The sequence below is a fragment of the Gossypium hirsutum genome, chromosome D06, assembly GCF_007990345.1.
Source record: "Gossypium hirsutum isolate 1008001.06 chromosome D06, Gossypium_hirsutum_v2.1, whole genome shotgun sequence".
Classification (NCBI taxonomy): Eukaryota; Viridiplantae; Streptophyta; class Magnoliopsida; order Malvales; family Malvaceae; genus Gossypium; species Gossypium hirsutum.
In genome coordinates, this window is record NC_053442.1 from 5,688,322 (window position 1) to 5,712,481 (window position 24,160).

At 34.2% G+C, this 24,160-nt stretch overlaps 1 protein-coding gene across 1 annotated transcript; it reads left to right on the forward strand.

Annotated features, from left to right (window-relative positions):
* The first annotated feature begins 18,751 nt into the window (after positions 1-18,751).
* Positions 18,752-21,416, forward strand: LOC107918198 (tRNA (carboxymethyluridine(34)-5-O)-methyltransferase). The gene is made up of 3 exons (XM_016847730.2): positions 18,752-18,911; positions 19,164-20,274; positions 20,910-21,416. Exons 2-3 carry the CDS (start codon positions 19,196-19,198, stop codon positions 21,001-21,003), a joined length of 1,173 nt encoding a protein of 390 aa, XP_016703219.1. The 5' UTR covers positions 18,752-18,911; positions 19,164-19,195; the 3' UTR covers positions 21,004-21,416.
* Positions 21,417-24,160: the final 2,744 nt, after the last annotated feature.

The window sequence follows — 24,160 nt, forward strand, 5'->3', positions numbered from 1 at the left end:
AGACCTGGATAGACTCGAACTCGAGTGAAAGGCCAGCCAAAGTGACACTCACTTGTTCTTGCTCAGAGACAAAACTACCAGCAGTAATCAGATTATCACTAAGTTACTTTACCTTAGACACATATTCTTTAATAGAAAGATTCGATTTCTTGAGTGAGTACAAAGCATGACGCATGCTTGAGACTTTAATGGTAGATTTTGCACTAAATCGTCTTTCAATGGTGTTCTATATGTCAAAACTTGTCTTGGAAGTTGTAAGATGAACTAAAATATCATCTATCACAATGGACAATAACCAAGAAGCTAGAAACTTATATTGCTTCTTATGAACAAGAAAGGCTGGATTTTCAAGTTGCTGACCTTCAGAACCAATAATAAAAGGAGGAGGAGAGGGAACAGTACCTAATATAAACCCTTCAAGAATCAACAAAAGCTGATGCTTCATAAAAGAAAATTAAGAGAAACAAGTTTGATGGTATCATGCTTTGAGAAGTAATGAACTGCTGGTGCACAAAGATTGCTATTTCTTCGTGAATGTTCAGCCTCCCTAGTGTTGGAGGAGTGACGCGGTGTGTCAATTGCTGGTACACCTTCTGGAATCGCGTCAGTAGCCATGAAAAAAAATTCTACACCAAGAAAATATGAGCTCTCGATACCATGCTAAGATTCAACAAACTCTGAAGAATTGATTGTGATACTGCATTAATTCTTTCCAAGCTATTACATGCAGTTAATACAAAGATGAGGATAGTTAGTTAACTACCTTTACTAACAATTTTGTAACTAATCATACTAACAGTAACTAACTAACTGAATATTTATTTACTCCTGATAGAGCATGATTTAGAGCAGCTCATCGCCCCTAGTTGTTTATTTGGCTAGGCCTTAGTCTAGCTTACTTTGTAATAAAAAAAATGTATATATTAATATTGGAAAGATATTCTCTTACAATGATGTAAATTTAAAATAGTTATATACACTTTTATATATATATTTTGTACATTTAACCAACGCCATATTTAATGTTCCATTTATGTAAATTAAGTAAACTACATTCAAGGTCATTAAATTATTAGTGAGTTTATGTTTTAGTTACTTAACTCTAAAAAGTTACAAAATAATCACTAAGCTCAAAAGTTTTTATTTAAGTCAATAGGATGTTAAGTTTTTCTTTTTAAAAAGTTCAGCTAGTGAGCTCTAAGCGATGCTTTGACAATCAATATAATGTATTAGTACCTATTGACAAGTAAAAGAACATACTTTAGATTCAAGTCAATCTGCCGATCAATGTTGGAGATGGGAAAAGAAAGTAGTTTGGATTTTGATTTGTAGATTTGTGACGTTCAAAGTTGTTTAATGAAAAATATTAAACTGTAGAAGAGAAAAGGAATGAGAGCTTTCAATTGGTGTGTGCGAATAAAAAAGGCCATATAATAACGATTTTAACAGCCTTGTGACTTGAATGAAAGTTTTTGAATATTTTAGTGACCATTTCGTAACTTTTTGAAGTTGAATGATCAAAACATAAACTTACTACTAGTTTAGTGACTTTGGGTGTAGTTTACCCTAAAATAGCTTCATTCCTATTTTGGTCACTCTAAATTGTTTTTATCAATTTAGTCATCAATGTTAGAAAAATTGACCAAAATGGTCACCCAATCGTTAAACCCTTAACGAATTGTTGGCTAGACCTGCAAAAAAAAAAAAAGAAGGAAAAATTGTTATTTTAGTCCATTTAAAAATTACAAAATATTTAAGTTAATCCCTTAAATTGCCATAAAAAAACCCATATTAAATAACATAAAAATGCTAGATCCAACCTCTTATATGCTTCCCTTGTCATCTTCCCTCACTATTTGCTTCGTTTCCTCATTCAATCTCGACACTGAGGTACATTTCTTAATTATCCATGTTTTCTAATTTATTTATTTTCCAACTAAATAGTTTAGTTGCACCCTTTTTTCAAATGCACCATAATTTATGAAAAAATGATAACTCTTCACACAGAAACTATATGTATTAAAGGATTTTTTTAATGAAAAATAAAAAGCCTTTTGTTAATCCAAACATTGAAACCACACAATAATTGCATTCCACTTATATCAAACCAAAATAATAATATTAATAATAATCTGAATAACTTTCAGAGGTTACCATTTTAACCGTATATAAAACTAACATTACTTCAATTCTAGTAATCTAAATGATACAAATATCAGGCTATAGTAGCTATGGAACTTTTATAATACGACTCGGATTGGATATATATTGATCCCTACCTAAATATTCTACACTTTACTAGTTGACATATAGGTTGCAGCAACTCCAGCAATCGCAACTGTGAGCAATGATGACTTTGTGATTCACAATTTTTTTTTTATAAATGTAGGAAGTTATGGGAGAAATGAGTAATGGTTGGAAAAAATGGTGCATCCTAATAGTTATATAAAATTAAATAAACGTTTAGTTTTAGTTTTATTAGCAGTGGCAACTCCTTTTTTCTGCTTGTTGACTTGGAGGGAAAAGGCTGCACTCCAAACAACCATCAAATTTGCACACGTGACACTTATTCATAACTTCTCTCGGTTGTAATACCATAGAAATAGAAGAAGAACCTTCGGCAACAACCAATTGCACTCCAAACAACCATCAAATTTGCACACGTGACACTTATTCATAACTTCTCTCGGTTGTAATACCATAGAAATAGAAGAAGAACCTTCGGCAACAACCAAGGTATTGAAATCCAAACCAAAGTCAATGGTGACATCAACAGAAGATGAAGGTATTGAATAAGTGATGACGTTTTTTAGGGTGGAAACCATGAAGGAGTTTTCTTGTTCAAGTGAAAGACGATGGAGTGGACGGTGGCAACGTCATAGAGGATGGAGCTACAGTAAATTGTTGTCTTTTCTTTGCCTAAGCATAAAAAAATAAAACTTCGTGGGTATAGCAATGGTATTAATTGAAATTTTGTAAGTTTTAAAGGGAGTAAATGAATAATTTTCCTTTTTTTTACAGGCCCAATCAGCAATATGTTAAGGATTTAACGGATGAGTGACCATTTTGGTCAATTTTTCTAACGGTAGTGACTAAATGAGTGATCAAAATAGGAACGATGTTATTTTAGGATAACTTTCAGTGTAACTAATTACGCTGTTATATGAAAATTTTTAATTAAATATTTGTTTTAATTTTTAAAAAATATGTTTAAAATAATTATTTCGTGGGTTGATTTGTATCAATTAAAAATTCACAATTAACCAATAAAATATTTAACAAATATTTTTTAAAATTAATTAATTAAATTTAATTTAATTTTAATTGATGTATTTAAATCCTTAACCACATGCAAATTTGTTATAAAAATATCTATAACATATATTAAAAGTAAAACATATTATGCAATGCATGTTTTGATTTTGTTATTACTTGTCTCACAAATCTCAATGTGCACGAAAACAAACCTTATTGTCCCAAAATCTGGGACAAGCCTATATCGATTCAAGTGCCATTGTTGGTGATGCCTATAATCTTGATTTATTAGAATATATATGCAGTGAACTCTTTAAGTATTCCAACTATGATAGAATATATTTATGGATTCGGGGGAGAAAAATGTAGCTAGAAAACAAAATCTCATCTCATCTCTTTGGCTAATTCTCAAGTCCTTATCAGGGAATGCTAAGCTTGCAAAATTCCAAATAGATCATGATCATCAACTAAAGAATATTTAAAAAAGAACCTTGATCATCAAGCAAAAACGTCAACCTTCCAATTAAAAATCAACACCACTCTTACTTTTACTTTTACATATATGGTCCCCTCTTCCTTTACTTGTCCAAGAGCCACCATGAAATATTCAGCAAAATCATGCTAGTAGTCACTTCCTGGTTGTTTCTGCTTTATTTACTTGCTCCCAAGCTGGTACAAGCAGCCATATAAATTAACTCACTTTCTCTACTCTCAATCTTCATCATATACATATCAGAAAAACCCTAAAAGAAAAATAGCTATATTCTAGCCCCAGCTGCCATGGCGACTCCTGGATACCAAATTGCTGAAATTTATGTCATGCGGAAGCTTCATAAAGAGAAAATGAAGAGAGAAGAAGAAGAAAGAGCAAAGAGTGAGGATGTTGGATTTGCAGGGAAGAAATCCAGTGGTTGTTGTTTCCCATCGATGTTCAAAAAGGTTCATCCGGGTCATGCATCAACGTTGGATCATGTAAGAAATGAAGTAAAGGATGATGACAAGAACAAAGCTTGTTAAGTGGATTTGTCAGCTGCTTGTAAATATTGCTATCTAAATTTTCCCCCTTTTTTTGGACATTTAAAGAGGTGTTTTCTTTTTCTTGGTTTCTGTTATGTTTCATTTGGGTTTTCACCTTTAGATGTTTGCAACTCCCTACAGTATGTGGTGGGTAATTTAGATTAATGTAAGTTATCTATCTGTCTAAAATGTGAATTCAGCCATATTGTAACATTGATGGACGAATTCCTTTGAAATTCAGATTCTTGTAATTATCTTTTGTGTTAGCCTTATGTTTAATCTCTGCTGTCAGGTTGGGGCGTTTGATCATATTGGATCATACTGGAATATTTGGCCTTTGTTTTATCGGGTGATCTAATTTTAGAATTTATTAATGTAATTTTACTTTTTATGTACTTAAATTTTCAAAATCAATTTCACATATCTATACCGTCGATATTAACAGACAAAACAAATAGTTAGAATATGATGAGAGTATTAGAAAATTTATGTTTTGATTACTTAATTTTAAAAAGTTATAAAATAGTCATTAAATTATTTAAAAGTTTTCATTTTAGTCACAAGATCGTTAAAATCCTTGTTGTATGACCTTCTTTGTTCACATTGCCTGCACTAACCAAAAGCTATTCTCCCTCTTCTCTTTTACAGTTCAATTTTTTTTATTAAACAACTTTGAATGTCACGAATCTGTAAATCAAAATCTAAACTGCTTTTTTTTTCCAATCTCCAACATTGATCGTTAGATCGGCTTGAATCTAAAGTATGTTCTTCTACTCTTCAATGGTACTAATCCATTGTATCAATTGCCAAATCATTACTTGAAGCTCACTAGCAGAACTTTTTTAAAAGAAAAACTTAACATCCCAATGACTTGAATAAAAACTTTCAAACAACTTAGTGACCTAAATGAAAACTTTTGAATAGTTCAATGATCATTTTGTAACTTTTTGGAGTTGAGTGACCAAAACGTAAACTTACTAATAGTTTATTGACCTTAGGTGTATTATTTATATATAGTTATATTATAAATATATATTGGGTAAACTACACCATTAGTTGCTAAACTACGGGTAAGTTTTTTCTTTGGTCACTTAACTAAAAAAAGTTACATTTTGGCCATTGAATTATTTGAAAGTTTTCATTTAAGTCACTGGACTATTTAAAATTTTTTATTTAAGCATTGGGCTATTAAGTTTTTTTTTAAAGTCCTGCCAACGAGCTTCAAGCAATGATTTGATGATTGATACAATGGATCAGTACACATTGACGAGTAGAAGAACATACCTTAGATCCAAATTAATCTAACATTCAGTGTTGGAGATAGGAGAAAAAAGATGTTTGAAATTTGGTTCGCATATTCGTGACGTCCAAAGCTGTTTCATGAAAAAAAACTGAATTGTAAAAGAGAAGGGGAAAGAGAGCTTTCGATTAGTGGAGGAAGTGTGAATAGAGAAAGCTATATAACATTGATTTTAACAACTCGGTGACTTAAATGAAAATTTTTGAACAATTTAGTGATCGAATTATAACTTATTTTAGTCAAGTGACCAAACAAAATCTAACCCATAAATTAGTGACTAAAGGTGTAGTTTACCTCTATATATTATCATATAACCATAGGACTTTTTTAAACGGACTTAAATACATTTATAATATAACCATTATCTTTTTGAAAGAATAATATAACTATATATATTTAAAAACTTTTTAAAACTAAAATAAGAGAAAATACAAGATAATTAATATGATAAATTTGATTTGATAATTACTTGTCTAAGGCTTCAAGTTTATTATTTTGATTTTTTTAAAAATATATAATTTAGTATGTTTTCTAAAGATTTTTAAATATATATTATAATTTTTTTGAGAGGGACCAATTTGCACATTTTCAAAATTGTTAGGGATCCAAGAGGTATTTACATCAATTTTTTTATTCAAGTTGTAAAATTCAACTCAACTCGAACTCAACAAATTGAATTATTTAATCGAGTTGGTTAAAAAACCCGAATAACTCAATTCAATTAACTCTAATTTTTTTAAAAAAAAATTAATTTTTTTAATCAAATCGAGTTTTGTTCAACCTTATGGCATGGTGATCAAACTATTAATATTTAGATTTTGGTTTAATAAAACATTTGATATTTGAACTTGACATTTTTTTTCTAATTTGAGACCTAATCTTTTTGGTGTATCCAATTTGGTACTTAAACTTATAAAATGTTATACACATTACTCTAAAGCACTAATGTTGTTAATTATTCTTATGAGAGGACAAAAATAGCTAGTGTATAATCGACACGTAGCAGATAACATGAAATTTAATGATAGGAATGACTACATTTATTTGAAGTTTCCTCTCTTTCGCTAAACAATATTCTTAAATTTTATTTTTTATTAGGACTAACATTACTTTAACTATTAATGACAAGAATGATTTAAGAGGGACTACATGCTTAAAGCAAGATTTCGTAAATGTTATAAATTGCTTGTGCCTAAAATTCTACTTTGATGCTGGCCAACCACCTAGTTTTCCAGCGGCAACGATTTGACATATAGGTAAACCGTTGATAAAGATATCTCAACCAAATTAGTACCATGCCACCTCATAACTCATCTATGGCCCGGCCTCCATCAACCAGTCCTTTCTGCAACTAATAACTGTCCCTTCCAATTTTGTAAGCACCCAGAAGAATATCTTAAATCTTAAAAAGGTGCACCAAATCATATCCACAAAAACACTAGCTAATGGTGATCCATATGAAATGATGAGTCCATTGAAGAGTCTGATGAAAACAATATCATAAGTCATATATGCATGACTATAATTAACCTGCAATTTGATTAAAGACTTGTAGTCCTTAAAAGTTTTAAGCAACAAAAGTTTCATGCAAAAAGATATTACTTGAGATTAACTAGAACAACAATTAAGAAGATGAAATATAGGACCATTTCATTAATGCAGTAATAACACTGCATAAGGTGTGCAAATGTGTATGATAAAAGATGATAAAAATTGTTATGAATAGCCATCTCGCTTGAGGAGCCTCCTTGTGATGATAATAATTGTTATGAAAAGCCACCTCGCTTGAGGAACCTCCTCGTCAGCATAGACAGCATGATGGTCCTCGCCTAATTTAAGATGGTAGGACTGTTCTTAAAGGTTATGTTGTGTGGAAGCGTGTAAAAGAGTAAAATTATTGTACTAAAAAATCACACTAAGTTCAATTCCCAGGAAAGAGAGGTGGATCGCAAGGATCGCTTAAGTACCAGGTCTTTCCTAGCCAGAATATCCCTCAATCGTAATTTAATAGCACAATAAATCACTACAATCACACACACAATTCATGCAGAATAATACAATAAAGAACACAAGAATTTAACGAGGTTCAGCAAATTTTGCCTACGTCCTCGGGCACTACCAAATATATTTCACTCCAAAATACAAGTGAGAATTTACAAAGAGAGAGAGAGAAAACAATGCCTTAAGTAGAGAATGGCAAGTTTGAGATACGGAATGAGAGATGGTTATGCCTATTTATAGTTGAGGTTCAGGGATCAACTTGCAAAGTCACTTTACAATTAGGGACCATATATTGCAAATATTCAGATTTTATTATGCCAATATCTCGATACCCATATCTTTGACTTTCCAATATTTGATACCCATATCTTTGACTTTCCAATATTTGATACCCATATCTTTGACTTTCTATTATTTGATACCCATATCTTTGATTTTCCATAAATATGGATAATTCCCAATAATCTCCACCTTGAAGATTTGATTCGAGTAATCTTATCTTCACACAATTCTCTCTGCCTTTGTCAACAACACTTGATAGTGCCTTCTTCAACTGTTAAACATGCAGAATATTGATCAAGTTCAAACAATGTTCGAACTTGATTGTTGTTACCACCTTGGTCATCATATCTGCGGGATTATCTGCAGTCTTAATCTTCTGAAGGTGAATTTTCCCCTCATCAATAATTTCCCGCACAAAGTGGAAACGTACATCGATATGCTTTGTACGTGCATGATAGACTTGATTCTTTGCTAAATGAATAGCACTTTGACTATCACAATACACATTAATATGCTCCTGGACCAATCCCAAGGTTTTAACCATACCTTGTAACCAAATAGCTTCCTTTACAGCCTCTGTTACAGCCATGTATTCAGCTTCTGTGGTTGACAACGCAACTGTAGACTGCAGTGTAGACTTCCAACTTATTGGTCCTCTAGCAAGAGTAAACACATAACCAGTGGTTGATCTTCGTTTGTCCAAATCACCGGCATAATCAGAATCAACGTACCCAACAACACCTTTACCAAGTGTAGTATCCTGCTTGAACAGTAATCCAATATACATGGTCTTATGAATATACCGTAGAATCCATTTCACAGCTTGCCAATGTCCTTTTCCAGGATTATGCATATACCTGCTCACTATACTAACTGCCTGTGAAATGTCGGGTCTTGTACACACCATTGCATACATCAAGCTACCTACTGCATTAGAATACGGAACTTGTAACATGTATTCTTGTTCCGTATTTATCGAAGGAGATAGTTGTGCAGAAAGCTTGAAATGAGAAGCCAACGGGGTACTTACAGCTTTAGTCTGCTCGTTCATGCCAAACTTCTGTAGTATCTTTTTTAAATATTGCTTCTGAGATAAACTAACTCTGCCATGAGCTCTATCCCTACATATTTCCATGCCAAGGATCTTCTTAGCTTCACCTAGATCTTTCATCTCAAACTCAAGGTTGAGTTGAGTCTTCAATCTCTCAATTTCAACTTTACTCTTAGATGCTATCAACATATCATCAACATATAAGAGCAAGTATACGAAAAATCCTTCTTGTAGCTTCTGAAAATACACGCAATGATCAAATTTACTTCTTGTATACCTTTGCCCTTTCATGAACTGATCAAATCGCTTGTACCACTGCCTTGGAGATTGTTTCAATCCATAAAGCGACTTTGTCAGTTTGCAAACCCAATTTTCTTTATCAGCAATCTTGAATCCATCTGGCTGAGTCATATAGATTTCCTCTTCCAAATCACCGTGTAAAAATGCGGTCTTCACATCGAGCTGAACTAGTTCAAGATCATATTGCGCAACCAAGGCTAGCAAAATCCGAATAGACGAATGCTTCACAACTGGAGAAAATACTTCATTGTAGTCTATTCCTTCTTTCTGAGCGTAACCCTTTGCTACCAATCTAGCCTTGTATCGAACTTCATTTTTATCAGGAAATCCTTCCTTCTTTGCATATACCCATTTGCATCCAATTGCCTTCTTTCCTTTAGGTAGTGTCACCAACTCCCAAGTCCTATTTTTATGAAGAGACTGCATTTCTTCATTCATAGCTTGCTTCCACTTTACACTATCAGAGTTACTTCTTGCTTCTGTGTAAGTAGAAGGAACATCATCATCTGCAATTGGAAGTGCATAGGCCACCATATCATCAAAGCGAGCAGGCATACAAATCTCTCTTCTTGGCCTTCTATATGCAATTGAATCATGTTGTTGTAGAAGTTCTTGGGTCGAAACTTCATCATTTGTTCCTTCAATATTAGCTGGATCATCATTAACCTTTTCAAGCTCCACCTGCTGCAAAGTGCCACTGGTTGTGTTATCCTTTTGTGAATCATTGATCTTCATCATGGTTGATTCATCAAAAGTCACATCTCTACTGAAAATTATTTTCCTTGTATCAGGACACCAGAGACGGTATCCTTTTACTCCACCAGTTATACCCATGAATAATGCTTTCTTTGCTCTTGGGTCTAACTTAGATTCTTTTACATGATAATATGCAGTGGAACCAAAAATATGTAAAGAATCATAATCAATAGTAGGTTTACCAGCCCACCTCTCCATAGGAGTTTTTCCATTTATTGCAGCTGATGGCAACTGATTAATTAGATGGCACGCATATGTAACTGCCTCAGCCTAAAATTCTTTGCCCAATCCAGCATTGGACAACATATATCGAACTTTCTCCAGTATAGTCCGATTCATACGTTCTGCCACCCCATTCTGTTGTGGTGTATCTCGAACAGTGAAGTGTCGTACAATACCTTCATCGTGACATACTTGTAGAAATGGATCATTCTTGTACTCAGTACCATTGTCTGATCGAAGTCGTTTGACTTTTCGACCAGCCTGGGTCTCCACCATCTTCTTCCATTTCAGAAGTACATCCAAAACTTCATTTTTCCTTTTCATTAGATACACCCATACTTTTCTTGAATAATCATCAACAAAAGTACCAAAATAGTGCATACCTCCCAAAGAAGCCACTTTAGTAGGTCCCCACACATCACTGTGAACGTAGTCCAGAATTTCTTTTGTATTGTGAATTGCTGAACCAAATTTTATCCTCGTCTGCTTGCCCAGAACACAATGTTCACAGAATTCCAATTTGCAAGAATTTGCACCTTTCAACAAGCCTTGCTTCGCCAAACTCTGCAAAGCTTTTTCACCAGTATGTCCCAATCGCATATGCCATAACCTGGTAGCCTCTGAATCTGCATCTTTCGTAAAAGCTGTTGATGTTGATCCAATAACTGTACTTCCATTTAAATAGTACAGATTATTCCTTCTTGTGCCTTTCATCACCGTCAATACCCCAGCTACTACCTTTAGTAATCCATCTCTCAAAGTGATTGTGAGCCCTTTAGATTCTAGGACCCCTAATGAGATAAGATTTTTCTTCAAGCTAGGTATGTAGCGAACATCTGTCAAGACTTGAATTGAGCCGTCGTGATTCTTCAATTGGATTGTACCTACTCCCATTGTCTTACAAGCGCTATCATTGCCCATAAAAACAACTCCACCTTCTAGTTCTTTAAGACTAGAAAACCAGTCCTTATTAGGACACATATGGTAAGTACATCCCGAATCCAAAATCCACTCATCTGTATGACATGCCATTGCCATGCCAACCAAGCTAAAGTCTGACTCCTCATCATGCTCCGCTACACATGCATCAGAAATAGCTTTACCCTTTTGTAACTTAGGGCAATTCTTTTTCCAATGCCCTTTCTCACGACAAAAAGCACATTCATCTTTGGCAGGTCTCCCTTTGGACTTACTCCTTCTACCAGATTTGTTGCTGCGCGAACGACTTCTTACTGTTAAGACTTCTGTAGTTGTATCTCTGTGATCTTTTTTATCTTTCTTTCGAGTCTCAGATCTATACAATGCACTACAGACTGCATCAAATGTGATTGTATCCTTCCCATGAAGCAATGTGGTGGTAAGATGATCATATTCATCAGGAAGAGAATTCAACAACAGTAATGCCTTGTCTTCATCTTCAAATTTCTCATCCAAATTTAGCAAGTCTGCTAAAATTTTATTGAATGAGTTCACATGGTCATTCATCGACATACCGGGTGCATACGTGAATCGATAAAGTTTCTTTTTCATATAAAGCCTATTTTCAAGACTTTTTGTTAGAAACTTTTCTTCCAGTGTATCCCACAACTTCTTCGCTGATGTCTCCCTCATGACAGAGTACTTCTGCTCTTTGGCCAAACATAGGCGAATTGTTCCACATGCCTGTCTATTGATCTTGGCCCACTCCTTGTCATCCATCTTGTCAGGTTTTTCTTCAAGGGCTATATCCAGCTCTTGCTGACATAAGACATCCAGGATCTCACATTGCCACATACCAAAATTATTGGTACCATCAAATTTCTCTACTTCAAATTTCGCATTGGTCACAGTAGTCTTTGACGATGACTTTTCCATTTTTTTCTCCTCAATCCCAACTACAGTACGTGAACAGTGCCGTGAACGATCGTATTCCCCAAGTACGAATCTAGCTCTGATACCAATTGTTGTGCGGAAGCGTGTAAAAGAGTAAAATTATTGTACTAAAAAATCACACTAAGTTCAATTCCCAGGAAAGAGAGGTGGATCGCAAGGATCGCTTAAGTACCAGGTCTTTCCTAGCCAGAATATCCCTCAATCGTAATTTAATAGCACAATAAATCACTACAATCACACACACAATTCATGCAGAATAATACAATAAAGAACACAAGAATTTAACGAGGTTCAGCAAATTTTGCCTACGTCCTCGGGCACTACCAAATATATTTCACTCCAAAATACAAGTGAGAATTTACAAAGAGAGAGAGAGAAAACAATGCCTTAAGTAGAGAATGGCAAGTTTGAGATACGGAATGAGAGATGGTTATGCCTATTTATAGTTGAGGTTCAGGGATCAACTTGCAAAGTCACTTTACAATTAGGGACCATATATTGCAAATATTCAAATTTTATTATGCCAATATCTCGATACCCATATCTTTGACTTTCCAATATTTGATACCCATATCTTTGACTTTCCAATATTTGATACCCATATCTTTGACTTTCTATTATTTGATACCCATATCTTTGATTTTCCATAAATATGGATAATTCCCAATAGGTTACCTTATTTAGAAGGTTATAAGGAAAGAGTCACTTCACCAAAATCGATTTCATTTGGGAGTCTCTCACCCCTAATGAATCAGCTTTCTTTCTGGACAGACACCTGTCACGGGCAGCACCAAGGGGCCGGCAGGAGCCAAAGGCCCCCTAAAATGGAAAAATATCACATTGACCCTTTTATGTTTTATAAAATTATAAGACATAAATGGTTAAATTGCACTTTGACCTCAAAAAATAATAAAATTTTAATTTAATCCTTTAAAAATTGTAAAGACATAAGTTAATACAATGATGAAATTGCATTTTCGCTTTAAAAAATACATAACATAGAATGCCAAATTTCCCTGAGAACCTTCTAGTCTCTATCAAATCCTCAGACATCTTCTGCGGCTCTTAATGCCATTGTGTGAACCACCCCAACATTGTATCAACATTAATACATTTTCCTGTTTCAGATTTCGGTTCAATATAGCTAATATGAATGCAATATTTGCTTCACAATCAATCGCATGAAATACTATTTTCCACTGCAAAATCTTAAAGCTAGGATGATTTCTTGAACTTGCATCGAATTTCCTATCCCATTATGAACCCTAATATTGAGTCATTGACAATATAGGTCTCACTTTTCTGTAAAAAAGAAAAAGAAAAAGGGTATTCAGCATTTGCCAATAACTTTGATGAGACTAAAGGCATGGCTGATCAGTTTCAATTTAGCAAGAAAGTTATGATTCAGCCCAAAAGGTAGCAGCATTTGCCAATAACACTTTTTTACCGGCATTCAATAGCTCAATTAAGGAGACCACAACACACCCTTTTTCCATGCCACCACCTGGAGTCTTAACAGGATAACTGTCATGTCATCCATAGACTTAGAGGATTGAATGGAGAATGATAGAAGAAAAGAGGCTTCATCACTAACCACATTTAAGAACTCTTTCATGAAAGGCTTACAACAGAGTTAATGAAGCTCTAGAAGTGATTGATGAGATGAACGCCACTTTGGAAGAAGCAATCACGGATGAAGAGATCCACAATGCGGTCTTTGAGACTAGATGAGTACTCTAGAATTTTTTACCATAAATTTTGGGATGTATTTAAAGAGAAGAACCTAGAGTTCATATCGCAATTTTGTCCAATTAGCTACTGCACCTTCTCCTGTATAAGTTAGTCTGTTACCTATTAGTCAGTCTGTTGAAGTCTTTGTATATATAACAACTAAGAATAGGCTGTACAGCTTTTATCCTTCTAATATGATTCAGTTTTCTTCCTCTCTCATTTTCTCCTGTTTCATATATTGTTAAACATGATTCATTGCTGAGTTTATTGTCGTTTCACAGTTGTCCATTAAGCTTTCCATGATAGAGAATATGGCTGAGTTGCATAGCAAAATTTTAAAACATCTTCAAAATATTAGGACCTTCTCCAAATATCTAAAGCAATAAATTTGATCAAATTAAATATGTATATGCGAAAGAGTCTAATGCCTCAAAATTGCAAGGTTTTTAGGGGTTTTTTTTATCGCTTTAAATCAAAGTACTTACAGAGAACAAATTTTAAAAAACAAAATCTACATCACTGTAAACATTGAATCTCAAATTATAATTGCTATATGTATGCAATTATAACCACTCTCAAATCTAGAGCAAGAATTGAAGAAAAATTAAATTAAATATAAAAATAAATATTCCAATAAAATTTTCCTAAACCCAGGAGTTTAACTTTAGTTTTGAGTCACAAAACAATCGAATCAAATGAGTTTTAGTTCCATTAGGACACCCTATAACTAACACCTTATTTTGGGATTACAAAATACTTTGGTAAATAGATTGAGTTTTAACTTGATTGGCATGGATATTGTTGTCAATGTAGGAGGACGTGGGTTGAGTGCGCTGTGCGCATTATCCTTCTATTTATGGGTTGGGAAGGGTTATAGATAGTTGTAGGCATTGAACCAAAATAGTAAATATGATCAAAATTTATAATAAAATTATTAAAAATAAAAAACACCTTATCTTCAATTAAATACAAGTTTGCTTTGAATTACATCAACAAACAATCTTAACATTTAATTAAGTAATTAATTAAGTTAACATTAATTTGTATAACTAAATAATTTACCTAATTCAATTCTAGTTTTGATAAAATCATATCAACTTTAGTGTACTAAAATTTATTGAAAAACGTATTTAATTATAGGCGGTTTCAATTCCTAATCAAATTAACTACAATAACTATAATTTAAATTTCACTTTGATTTAATTATTTAATAAGTCAAAAAACTAAATTAATTCCATATGATCTCTTGTCGTAATCTATTTATTTCCAGGATATCATTAATTAAATTTTCAAGAATGAGTGTTGTATTACTCACATTGTATTAATTTTTTTTGTTAAAAGAAATAGAAGTAAACTTTTAATTACACAACTCTACTGAAAGTCTGCCATTATTCCAGACTATTGAATATCATTCTCTAGTAAGGTTTGAATACCCTCAAGTGGCTCAACAAAGTAACATTTCTTATTCAAATCTCCATTTGACATCTTTGCTATGCAATTCACAACCTTGTTTTGCTCCCTAGGAACATACCGAAATCTAACTTATCATTCCTTTAAAATCATAGTATGTACAAGTCGAACTTCCGAAAGATTACTGCCAACCACATATCTATTAATTAGTAATATATTATATAAATCAATTTTTAAAATTTATAATCATACTATCTATTTGAGGATTATATAAATTTTTTAATATATTATATAAAAAAATTATCAGTATTAATCATGTACCCAAAAATCTTAAAAATTATTTTAAATAATAATAATTTAATTTTTTCATGTGATATATTTCAAATTATTTCTATGTGTTATTTTTTCCTGAATATTTTAAATATTTAATTACATTTAAGTTGAATTTTATTTAATTAATATGAATAATATAAGCTAATTAAGATAAAATGCTTTTTACCGGCGCTTATCAAACAAACGCCGCTAAATAGACCAATTTTCCGGCGCTTACCAATAAACGCCGCAAAAAACCCAACCTTAGCGGCGCTTTAAAACCAAACGCCGCTAAATACCTTAACATTAGTGGCGATTGACCAAAACACGCCACTATCACCCCCAACCAATAGCGGCGCATACATAAAAACGCCAGTAAAATTCACAACATTAGCGGCGTTAGGATAGAAACGCCGCTAAATACCTTAACATTAGTGGCGATTGACCAAAAAACGCCACTATCACCCCCAACCGATAGCGGCGCTACGAGAAAAACGCTGCTAATACCTTAACACTAGCAGCGATTGACCAAAAACTCCACTAAAACCTCTACCATTAGCGGCGCAAACGTAAAAACGCCGGTAAAGGTAAGAGCATTCACGACGCTACACTAGAAAACGCCGATAAATATCGTAACATTACTGGCGGTTTCTCACAAACGCCACTAAAAGACCCACCATTAGCGGCGTATACTCAAAAACGCCGGTAAAAGTCATAGAATTTGCGGCTCTATTATAAAAACGCCGCAAAAAACCCTACCATTAGTGGCGTATACTCAAAAACGCCGTTAAAGGTCTCAGCATTAGCGGCGCTAATATTGAAACACCACTAAAGCCCTTCGAAGACCACAAAACGACGCCGTACCGTTTTTTTGCGGCGTTTTAAGTAGAAACGCCGCTAATGCATATTTTTTTGCGGCGTTCTCTTGAAAACGCTGCTAAAGATCAGTTTTTACCGACGCTTCCTCTCAAGCGCCGCTAATTCTCTATTTTTTCCGGCGTTTGTTCGAAAAACGCCACTAAAACTGCCGCTAAAACCCAATTTTGGTGTAGTGTAACCACATCAATCAAGATAGCATTATCACTTTCCACTTCAATTTGTCGGAACCCTTCATGCCAAGCAACCACAAGTCCCTCATAAAGTGCCCTTGCTTCCGTTTGGAAAAATGCCATATCTACCAATTCTCATGCCAAAGCCAAATAAACAATTCCCCTCATGATCCCGAATCATACCACCCACGGAAGCAGATGATGTATGTTTTGGTATACTGCCATCAATGTTACCTTTAACCCACCCGACAGGCGGTGGCTGCCAATACTCTTTGGTGTATTCACTGCAGCAGCTATTATTCAACCTTGCTAAATTAGATATGCTGCGAGCCCAAGCTATACTAGTTGCTATCAAATCCATTTTACTATAGCTAGCTCCTTTAAAAATAAAGTCATTCCCATGCTTCCAAATCAACCAAGAAACAATTGAAAATAAAGTTGGCCATTCACCATCGATTGTGGAACCATAAAACTTGAGCAAATTCATACCAGTCTTCCAAGGAATAAGAAAAAAAAGAAAGACCAGTCATGTTGTGGTAACAACGATTTCCAAATGTTAGTTGCAAACGGGCAGTCACGGACTACATGGAGCCCTGTTTCAACTAAAGCATCACACCGTGGACAACACTACCCTTCATCTGTCATTCTTCTCTTTACCCTTACCTCATTGGTAATCTGAGGGGCATCATTCTTCCATATCCTGGAACTATGTTCCCACAGCACAAGTTCCCTTTGATTTAAAAAATAGCTATAAGTTGAAGCTGAAGAAAATTTACCTTTTGACATCCATTTCCAAATCAATCGATCAGGACCACTATCGTGTGATGGAGGCATGACCGCAGAGATCGAGCAAGAACGGTTTGTGGTAGCAGCGATTCCAGCCATCTCCAGTTCCATGATCCATTGCCCGTTACCACATTGCAGACTATCAAGGTCTCATCGATATGGTCCCCTGACGTCCTCCACCCAATTATCGTTCCAGAAGTTTACTAAGCAGGCATTCCCAACAGACCAAATGATACCATCTATAATCTCATTCCAGTGATTAGAAAGAGAGCGCCAAAGATTCGAACAATTATTTCGTTCAATAGAATCAGGTAGGAATTCATGAACATTATATTTGTTTCTCAACAAGCGATCCCATAGTGCCTCAATATTGGCTAAAATGTTGTAGCCCATCTTCAATAAGAAGATTTTATTTTGATCTTGGAGCCTTCGGATGCCTAATCCTCCTTTATCAAATGGTAGACAAACTTCCTTCCAATTAACTAAGGCAGGTTTCCTCTCCAAACTAGTTGAACCCCAGATAAAATTCCTCGCAGTTTTCTCAATTTCTTTACAAACCGTGACTAGGAGTCTAGCAGTATTCATGAAGTAACTTGAAATTGCTAACAGTACCGATTTAGTCAAGGTAGTTCAGCCTGCCAAGGAAAGAAGCCGGGTATCCCAACCATTTAATTTTCTTTTGACTTTATCCACCACAAGCTAAAAAGTAGAAGGCGAGACACGAGTGTGAAACAACGGCATACCCAAATATTTCCCCAAATCATTGACTCCAAAAAATCCAAGCTTATTACTAACCATCATTGCTACATCTTCAGGAGTGTCAGACTTGAGTCTTATTTTTATTACCTCTATGTCCTGAGTACTCACACTGTATTAATTGAATATTGTGGACCTCGAAATGCGAATTTTTAATTCTAGCTATGGATTAAATGTTGGAAAATTTAATTTAGAAAAACATATTTGTTTGCACAATGAAATATTAAAATTTTTCTAATAATTGAATTATTGCGTTATACAATAAATTTTATAAAATTTGTTACCTGTGTTATTCTTAGTAGAACTCATCGATTCATGGGCTTTCAACCAACATAGTCTTCTCCGCTATTCTCTAGCCCTCGGTTTGTTTAGAGAAACAGTTTTAAAAGGTATTGGAGATACTTAAATTTTTTTGTGAATTGTCTAAGTCATTTAAAAATATTAATTTTGAGTTTGTAACACTTGAAAATAAATATTACATATTTGATGAAGGAATTTTGAAATTTATTTTGTTTTATAATTTATTCTTTTATTACACAAATTGAAATGTATTTGGGCTAATTTCTCATTATCCAATTAAAATCCAAATATTAGGATAAACAGCCCAAACCAAAGCCCATAAATCCTCAGCCCATACAACTGTGCCCTAGTTTCTTTTCTTCTCCTTGGGCGCACGGCTTCAATTTTTCTTCTTTTCCGGTGCTTTTCTTCTGATCGGCCACCACGACTTCTTCAAAATCCAATAGCAGTTCCCGTGTGGCCGAATTTCAGGCGAGTCCGAGCAACATATCCTAATTTTCTTCTAAGATTTGTAAGTATAAAACTGTGTCGACAGTTCATGCTGTTTCTTACATTCTTATAGGGTCTGTATTCTAGTGTATTTCTACTATTATTTCAGAACCATCACATTTCTATTGCCTTTAATAATGTGTCATAATTCCTGTAGATAACAGATCAGCGATGTGAAATGTTCTATGATTTGAAAAAGTATAAAACTGTGTTGACAGTTCATGCTGTTCCTTACATTTTTAACTATGTGTGGTGATGTACGGTTTCTGTGTAGGTCAAACTCCTTAGGCACAATGCTCAAGACTGATGATTTTTAAATCTCTTAGAGCTGGTAGATACGTTCATCAATTTTGGAGTAAAAGCACTCTATTCCTTGATTGTATCTGTGGACTTGGTTATTCAGTAATTTCTAGCAGTATGAAAGAAATCAAAGTAAAAGATGCTTCTCCTATGTGTACTCTTGCACCTGATACTGAACCCAGAATCCAATCATCTTCCTCTGTAAGTGAGGACCGTAAGTGTTCATCTATAAGTGTGAAATCTACCCCTGAAATAGAAAAGAAATATGTTCATCATGTTTATGATGCTATTGCCCCCCATTTTAGTTCCACCCGCTTTGCCAAGTGGCCCAAGGTCGCTGCTTTCTTGGAATCTTTGCCTACTGGTTCACTTATCTTAGATGCAGGATGTGGAAATGGGAAATATCTAGGTTTAAATTCTAGCTGCTATTTTATAGGATGTGATATAAGTCCTTCCCTTATCAAAATATGTGCTGATAGAGGGCATGAAGTTTTGGTTGCAGATGCTGTTAATCTTCCTTACAGAACTAATTTTGGTGATGCAGCAATCTCTATTGCTGTGTTACATCACTTAAGTACAGAGAATAGGAGAAAGAAAGCGATTGAAGAATTAGTGCGAGTTGTTAAAAAGGGTGGCCTAGTTCTAATAACCGTTTGGGCTGTTGAACAAGAGGATAAGTCATTACTTACCAAATGGACTCCACTTACAGAAAGGTATTTAGAAGAGTGGATAGGACCAGGTAGTCCTCGTGTTCGTGGCCCTTCATCCTTCACTCTAGAAAGCATTCCTGAAACTGAGGAAAATGGTTTGGGTGGGCATCCAAAAGATTCTAGAGTGAGTTTAACTGAGAATATGCAACAATCATCACGCTCAACCCCCCAAAATGAAGATGATTCAATGGTTTCTAGAGATGGAAAGAGTCAGCAGGAATATTTTGTCCCTTGGCACTTACCTTATCACCGTGCCGAAGTTAGTGGTGCCTCTGCTGGTGCTCTAGCAAATGGTCTGGCAAAGAAAGATGATAAGAAGGGTGCTGTAGTGTACAACAGATATTACCATGTGTTCGGTGAAGGCGAGCTTGAGAGGTATGCATATTGTCGTTGTAAATGTTTGCAGTTCTATATATCCATTTATTTATCAACATATTATCCAATGTTTGGGCTGCACATGGAACAAGCCTCGTTCAATTGGCTACCCAAAAATGGTATGACTGTGGTTTGTGATTGTAGATATATGATATGTGCTGAAAACTTTTACCTAGCTAACTGTCATTTTGAATACACTTTATTTTTAGTAAACTAACTGGACATGATATCATAGTGGAAAGTTAGCAATCATCTATTTTATTACACATTTACACTATTTAAAGATATAAATGAGAAGAACAAGTTGCTTACCATGCACTTAAGATACATGTCTGAAATTATGTTTTTTCCGTTTGTTACTTGGTGTAAATGTTATTTTGCATCGAGGGGATGTAAATGGTTTACAACGGTCGATATAATTGCCTTTGGACTTGATGTCAAATGAATTTATATGATCTAGGTTAAGAGAGAACATGTGCAAGCCTCTACTTTTATCTTCATAAAATCTGTTTTTCGTTTTTGGTTGCTTTTAGGGTATGATGTTGAGGTTTGATGATTGGAATGAAAATTACCTCCTGTCATTTACATCTTTAGATGAAGATTTTTTGTTAATTTATTTTACATAATTTATGCAGGTTGGTATCGGGAATGGATAATGCTGTGATTGTTGATAAGTTTTATGACAAATCAAACTGGTGCATCATTCTTGAGAAAACATTAGAAGGATAAACAATTGCATTACTTCATCGTTACACTGGAATTAGCATCAAAGAAAATTAATGATTGCTTTTCATTGGCGGCTGTTGCACGCACTTCATGATTAAGAAGTTGCTGGCAAAGGATTCTTCACCGTCTCTCAGACAGTAATAGAGGTGCTTGATCGATGTGGCTGAAGACGGACCTGAGATATGGATAGCTCAACCTTTTTCCCCATATACAATGTGTTGGTATTACTAGGGTTTGTATGTCGCTCTCCTAAATGTGGAAAGATTAGTGAATAATTCTGTTTTCGGTTTTGGATTTTTCGCGTTTATTTTTCAATATTGGACGAATATTGTCCACTGCTATTTTGTTGGTTCGTCTGTTTTTCATACGAACTGAAACATGAAAATGCATAAAAAGTAAGGATGGTATTCGAGGAAGGGATGGATGTTGCCAAATCCACTATTGCTTTAAAGTTGTTGTTATGGATGTGTATCTATTTTATTCTTTTCAAAGAGAAGATTGCACAATTTTATCACACAAGTAGGTAAATTGGTAATTTTGCCCTTTTAATTCACATAAAAGTTGGAAGATTTTAGGGCTAATCTTATGGTGTAAATTTACAATTTCACTAATGATAATTTTATAAATTGGGTAAACAATTATTAGAATTGTTCTATACACGTCTTCTAAAGAGAACTCGCCCTGTTACGATTTACTTTATTATCATTTTTGTCATCTAATTGTATGTGAGCAAATGTTTCTTATCATCTAAATTTATGGTCACAGAGGAATCATTGAATTACACTTGATAAATTCTCTCTGAAAATACTGGAATGATTTCTCTATTTCTTTTAATAACTTAAATCATATTAAAGATTTAAATATTATTTGGAAAAAAAAGAGTCCATTTAAATGCCTTTTTCTTGGGTGGCTCATTTTTAGTAACATCATTTTGGCTTTTGAAATCCTTCACTCTCTCAAAAAGAAAACCAAGGGAAGAGCACCTTTCAAAATTGATATGAGCAACGCTTTTGATAGAATTAACTGGGATTTTCTTCTTTCAGTCTTAGAGTCTATGTGATTCAATCATCATTGGATCAATATCATAAAGCAATGTATTTCCACTGTGTTCTATCAAGTACTGGTAATTGACTCACCATCCAGAAACTTCTCCCCCAACAGAGATTTGGGGAAGGAGACCCCCTATCTCCTTATTTGTTTGTCATTTGCATTAATGTTCTCTCCCATCTGCTCCAAGAAGCAAAGAACAATGGATCTATCCAAGGAATTAAGATCTCTAGAAATGCTCCACCCATCAATTACCTCCTCTTAGAGGTGTTTAAATTTAAGTTAAAACCGAATTAACTGACCAAACCGAACTAAATCAGTTAATAGGTCGGTTAATAATTTTTTGAAAGTTTGGTTATCGATTAATTTGATTCGAAATCGGGTAATTAACCAAATTTTCAAAAAACCAATATTATATATTATATATATTAAGCTTAGGTAGCTCACTGCCCATGCTCCAACCACCAGCCGACCCAATAAACCCAATTCAATGTTAAAAATCCATAACCAACTAACCCTAACCAAATAACCTTAATCCAACCCGAGAATCCCTAACCTAAAATAAAAAATAACACAAAAATCCCCAATCCTATAACCCTAATCACTAATCTGTAAATTGAAACTCATTCTCATTCATCTTCATTCTTTTTCGTCAATTCATGGAGATTTATTTGCGCCTTTAAGCAAAAGAGAGAGGAAGATATTTCATTATATCAGTAAAATTAGGTTGGTGTATCTGATATAAACAACAACCCCATCATCATTCATACACGTTACCCCTCTCCCTCTCCCTTTTATTTTTTTTATTTTATTTCATCTTGCTTGCTTGCTTTCTTCTACAAACAAAACACTCTTTTCTCTCTCCGATGATACCCTTTTGCTTTGCTTCTTTTCAAACTTTGGTCCCTTTTTCCATTTATTTTTTCGGGTTTTGTTTATTTTTCCGGAGTGATATTTTGTTTGGTAATTAAACATGAAGTGATTTAACAAAATTACCAATTTACTTTTTTGATATGTTTTATGCTTGATTTAACCAGAAAAAAAAAACATAAAAACTTCGGTTATTTCAGTTAACCGACCAAATTAACCTGAAATAATTCGGTTTTGTTAATTTTTTTTGAAAAAACTTTTATTCAGTTAACGATTAAGGGTTTAAAAATTTTGATTAATTCGGTTAATGCTAGTTTAGTTTTGGTAACCGATTGAACACCCCTACCTTCTCTTTCTTGACAATTATTATATCTTCTTCAATGTTAGTGTTAAAGCATGCAGAAACCTCAAAGCTCGTCTTCTCAAGTTTGTTCCCTCTCAGGTTTCCAAATCAAAGTTGAGAAGTTAGAGCTATTCCTCAATTCCTCTATGATGATTCAGGCAAGAAGATGGTTTAGTGGTATTTTTAATGCAAAAAGAGTCGACAATCTTGAAAAATATCTTGAGCTGGGGAAATTCGAAAAAATATGGAATTCTTTAACAATTTTTTAGACAAGATAAACTCGAATTTAGCTTCTTGGAAATCTAAGTGTCTTTCATCAAGATGTCACAAAATGGAATTAAGGGCAACAGTCAATACAACAATCATGTTTAAATTTCTGTTTTAGTTATAATTACTGTAAAACGTAACTTTTAGGTTAATGCTTTAATGAAACAACACGTTTAAGGGGGGAGGGTTAGATAGGGTTCAAATGACAACGTTTAGGAATGTTTTGTCATTTACTTGAAACGATACATTTTGTTACACCTGTATTGACAACTGTTAGTTGTTTGATAAGGCCATTACCCACCCTAAAAACACTAATCAAGGGTAGGGGAAGGCATTTATGAAAATGAATACAGTTCTCTTCTTTCTACTATATTTTTTATTTCTCTCTCAACTTCTTCTCTTCCTCTTGCCACTCTATTTCTCTTTTGCCCTAAAGTTCTTCACATGAAAAAGGTATCAGAGCTGCAGTCGGTTCTCATGGCTAATGATGGAGTCACCACCAGGTTACAAAAAGAGATGGGCATGTTGCAATACAAGCTCTCTTAGATGCAGTTAGAGGTTAGCCAAATTGATGCTAAGATTGACTCTCAGCTAAAGGACTTTCATGAAAGCATAAAGGGTAAGATTTGAATT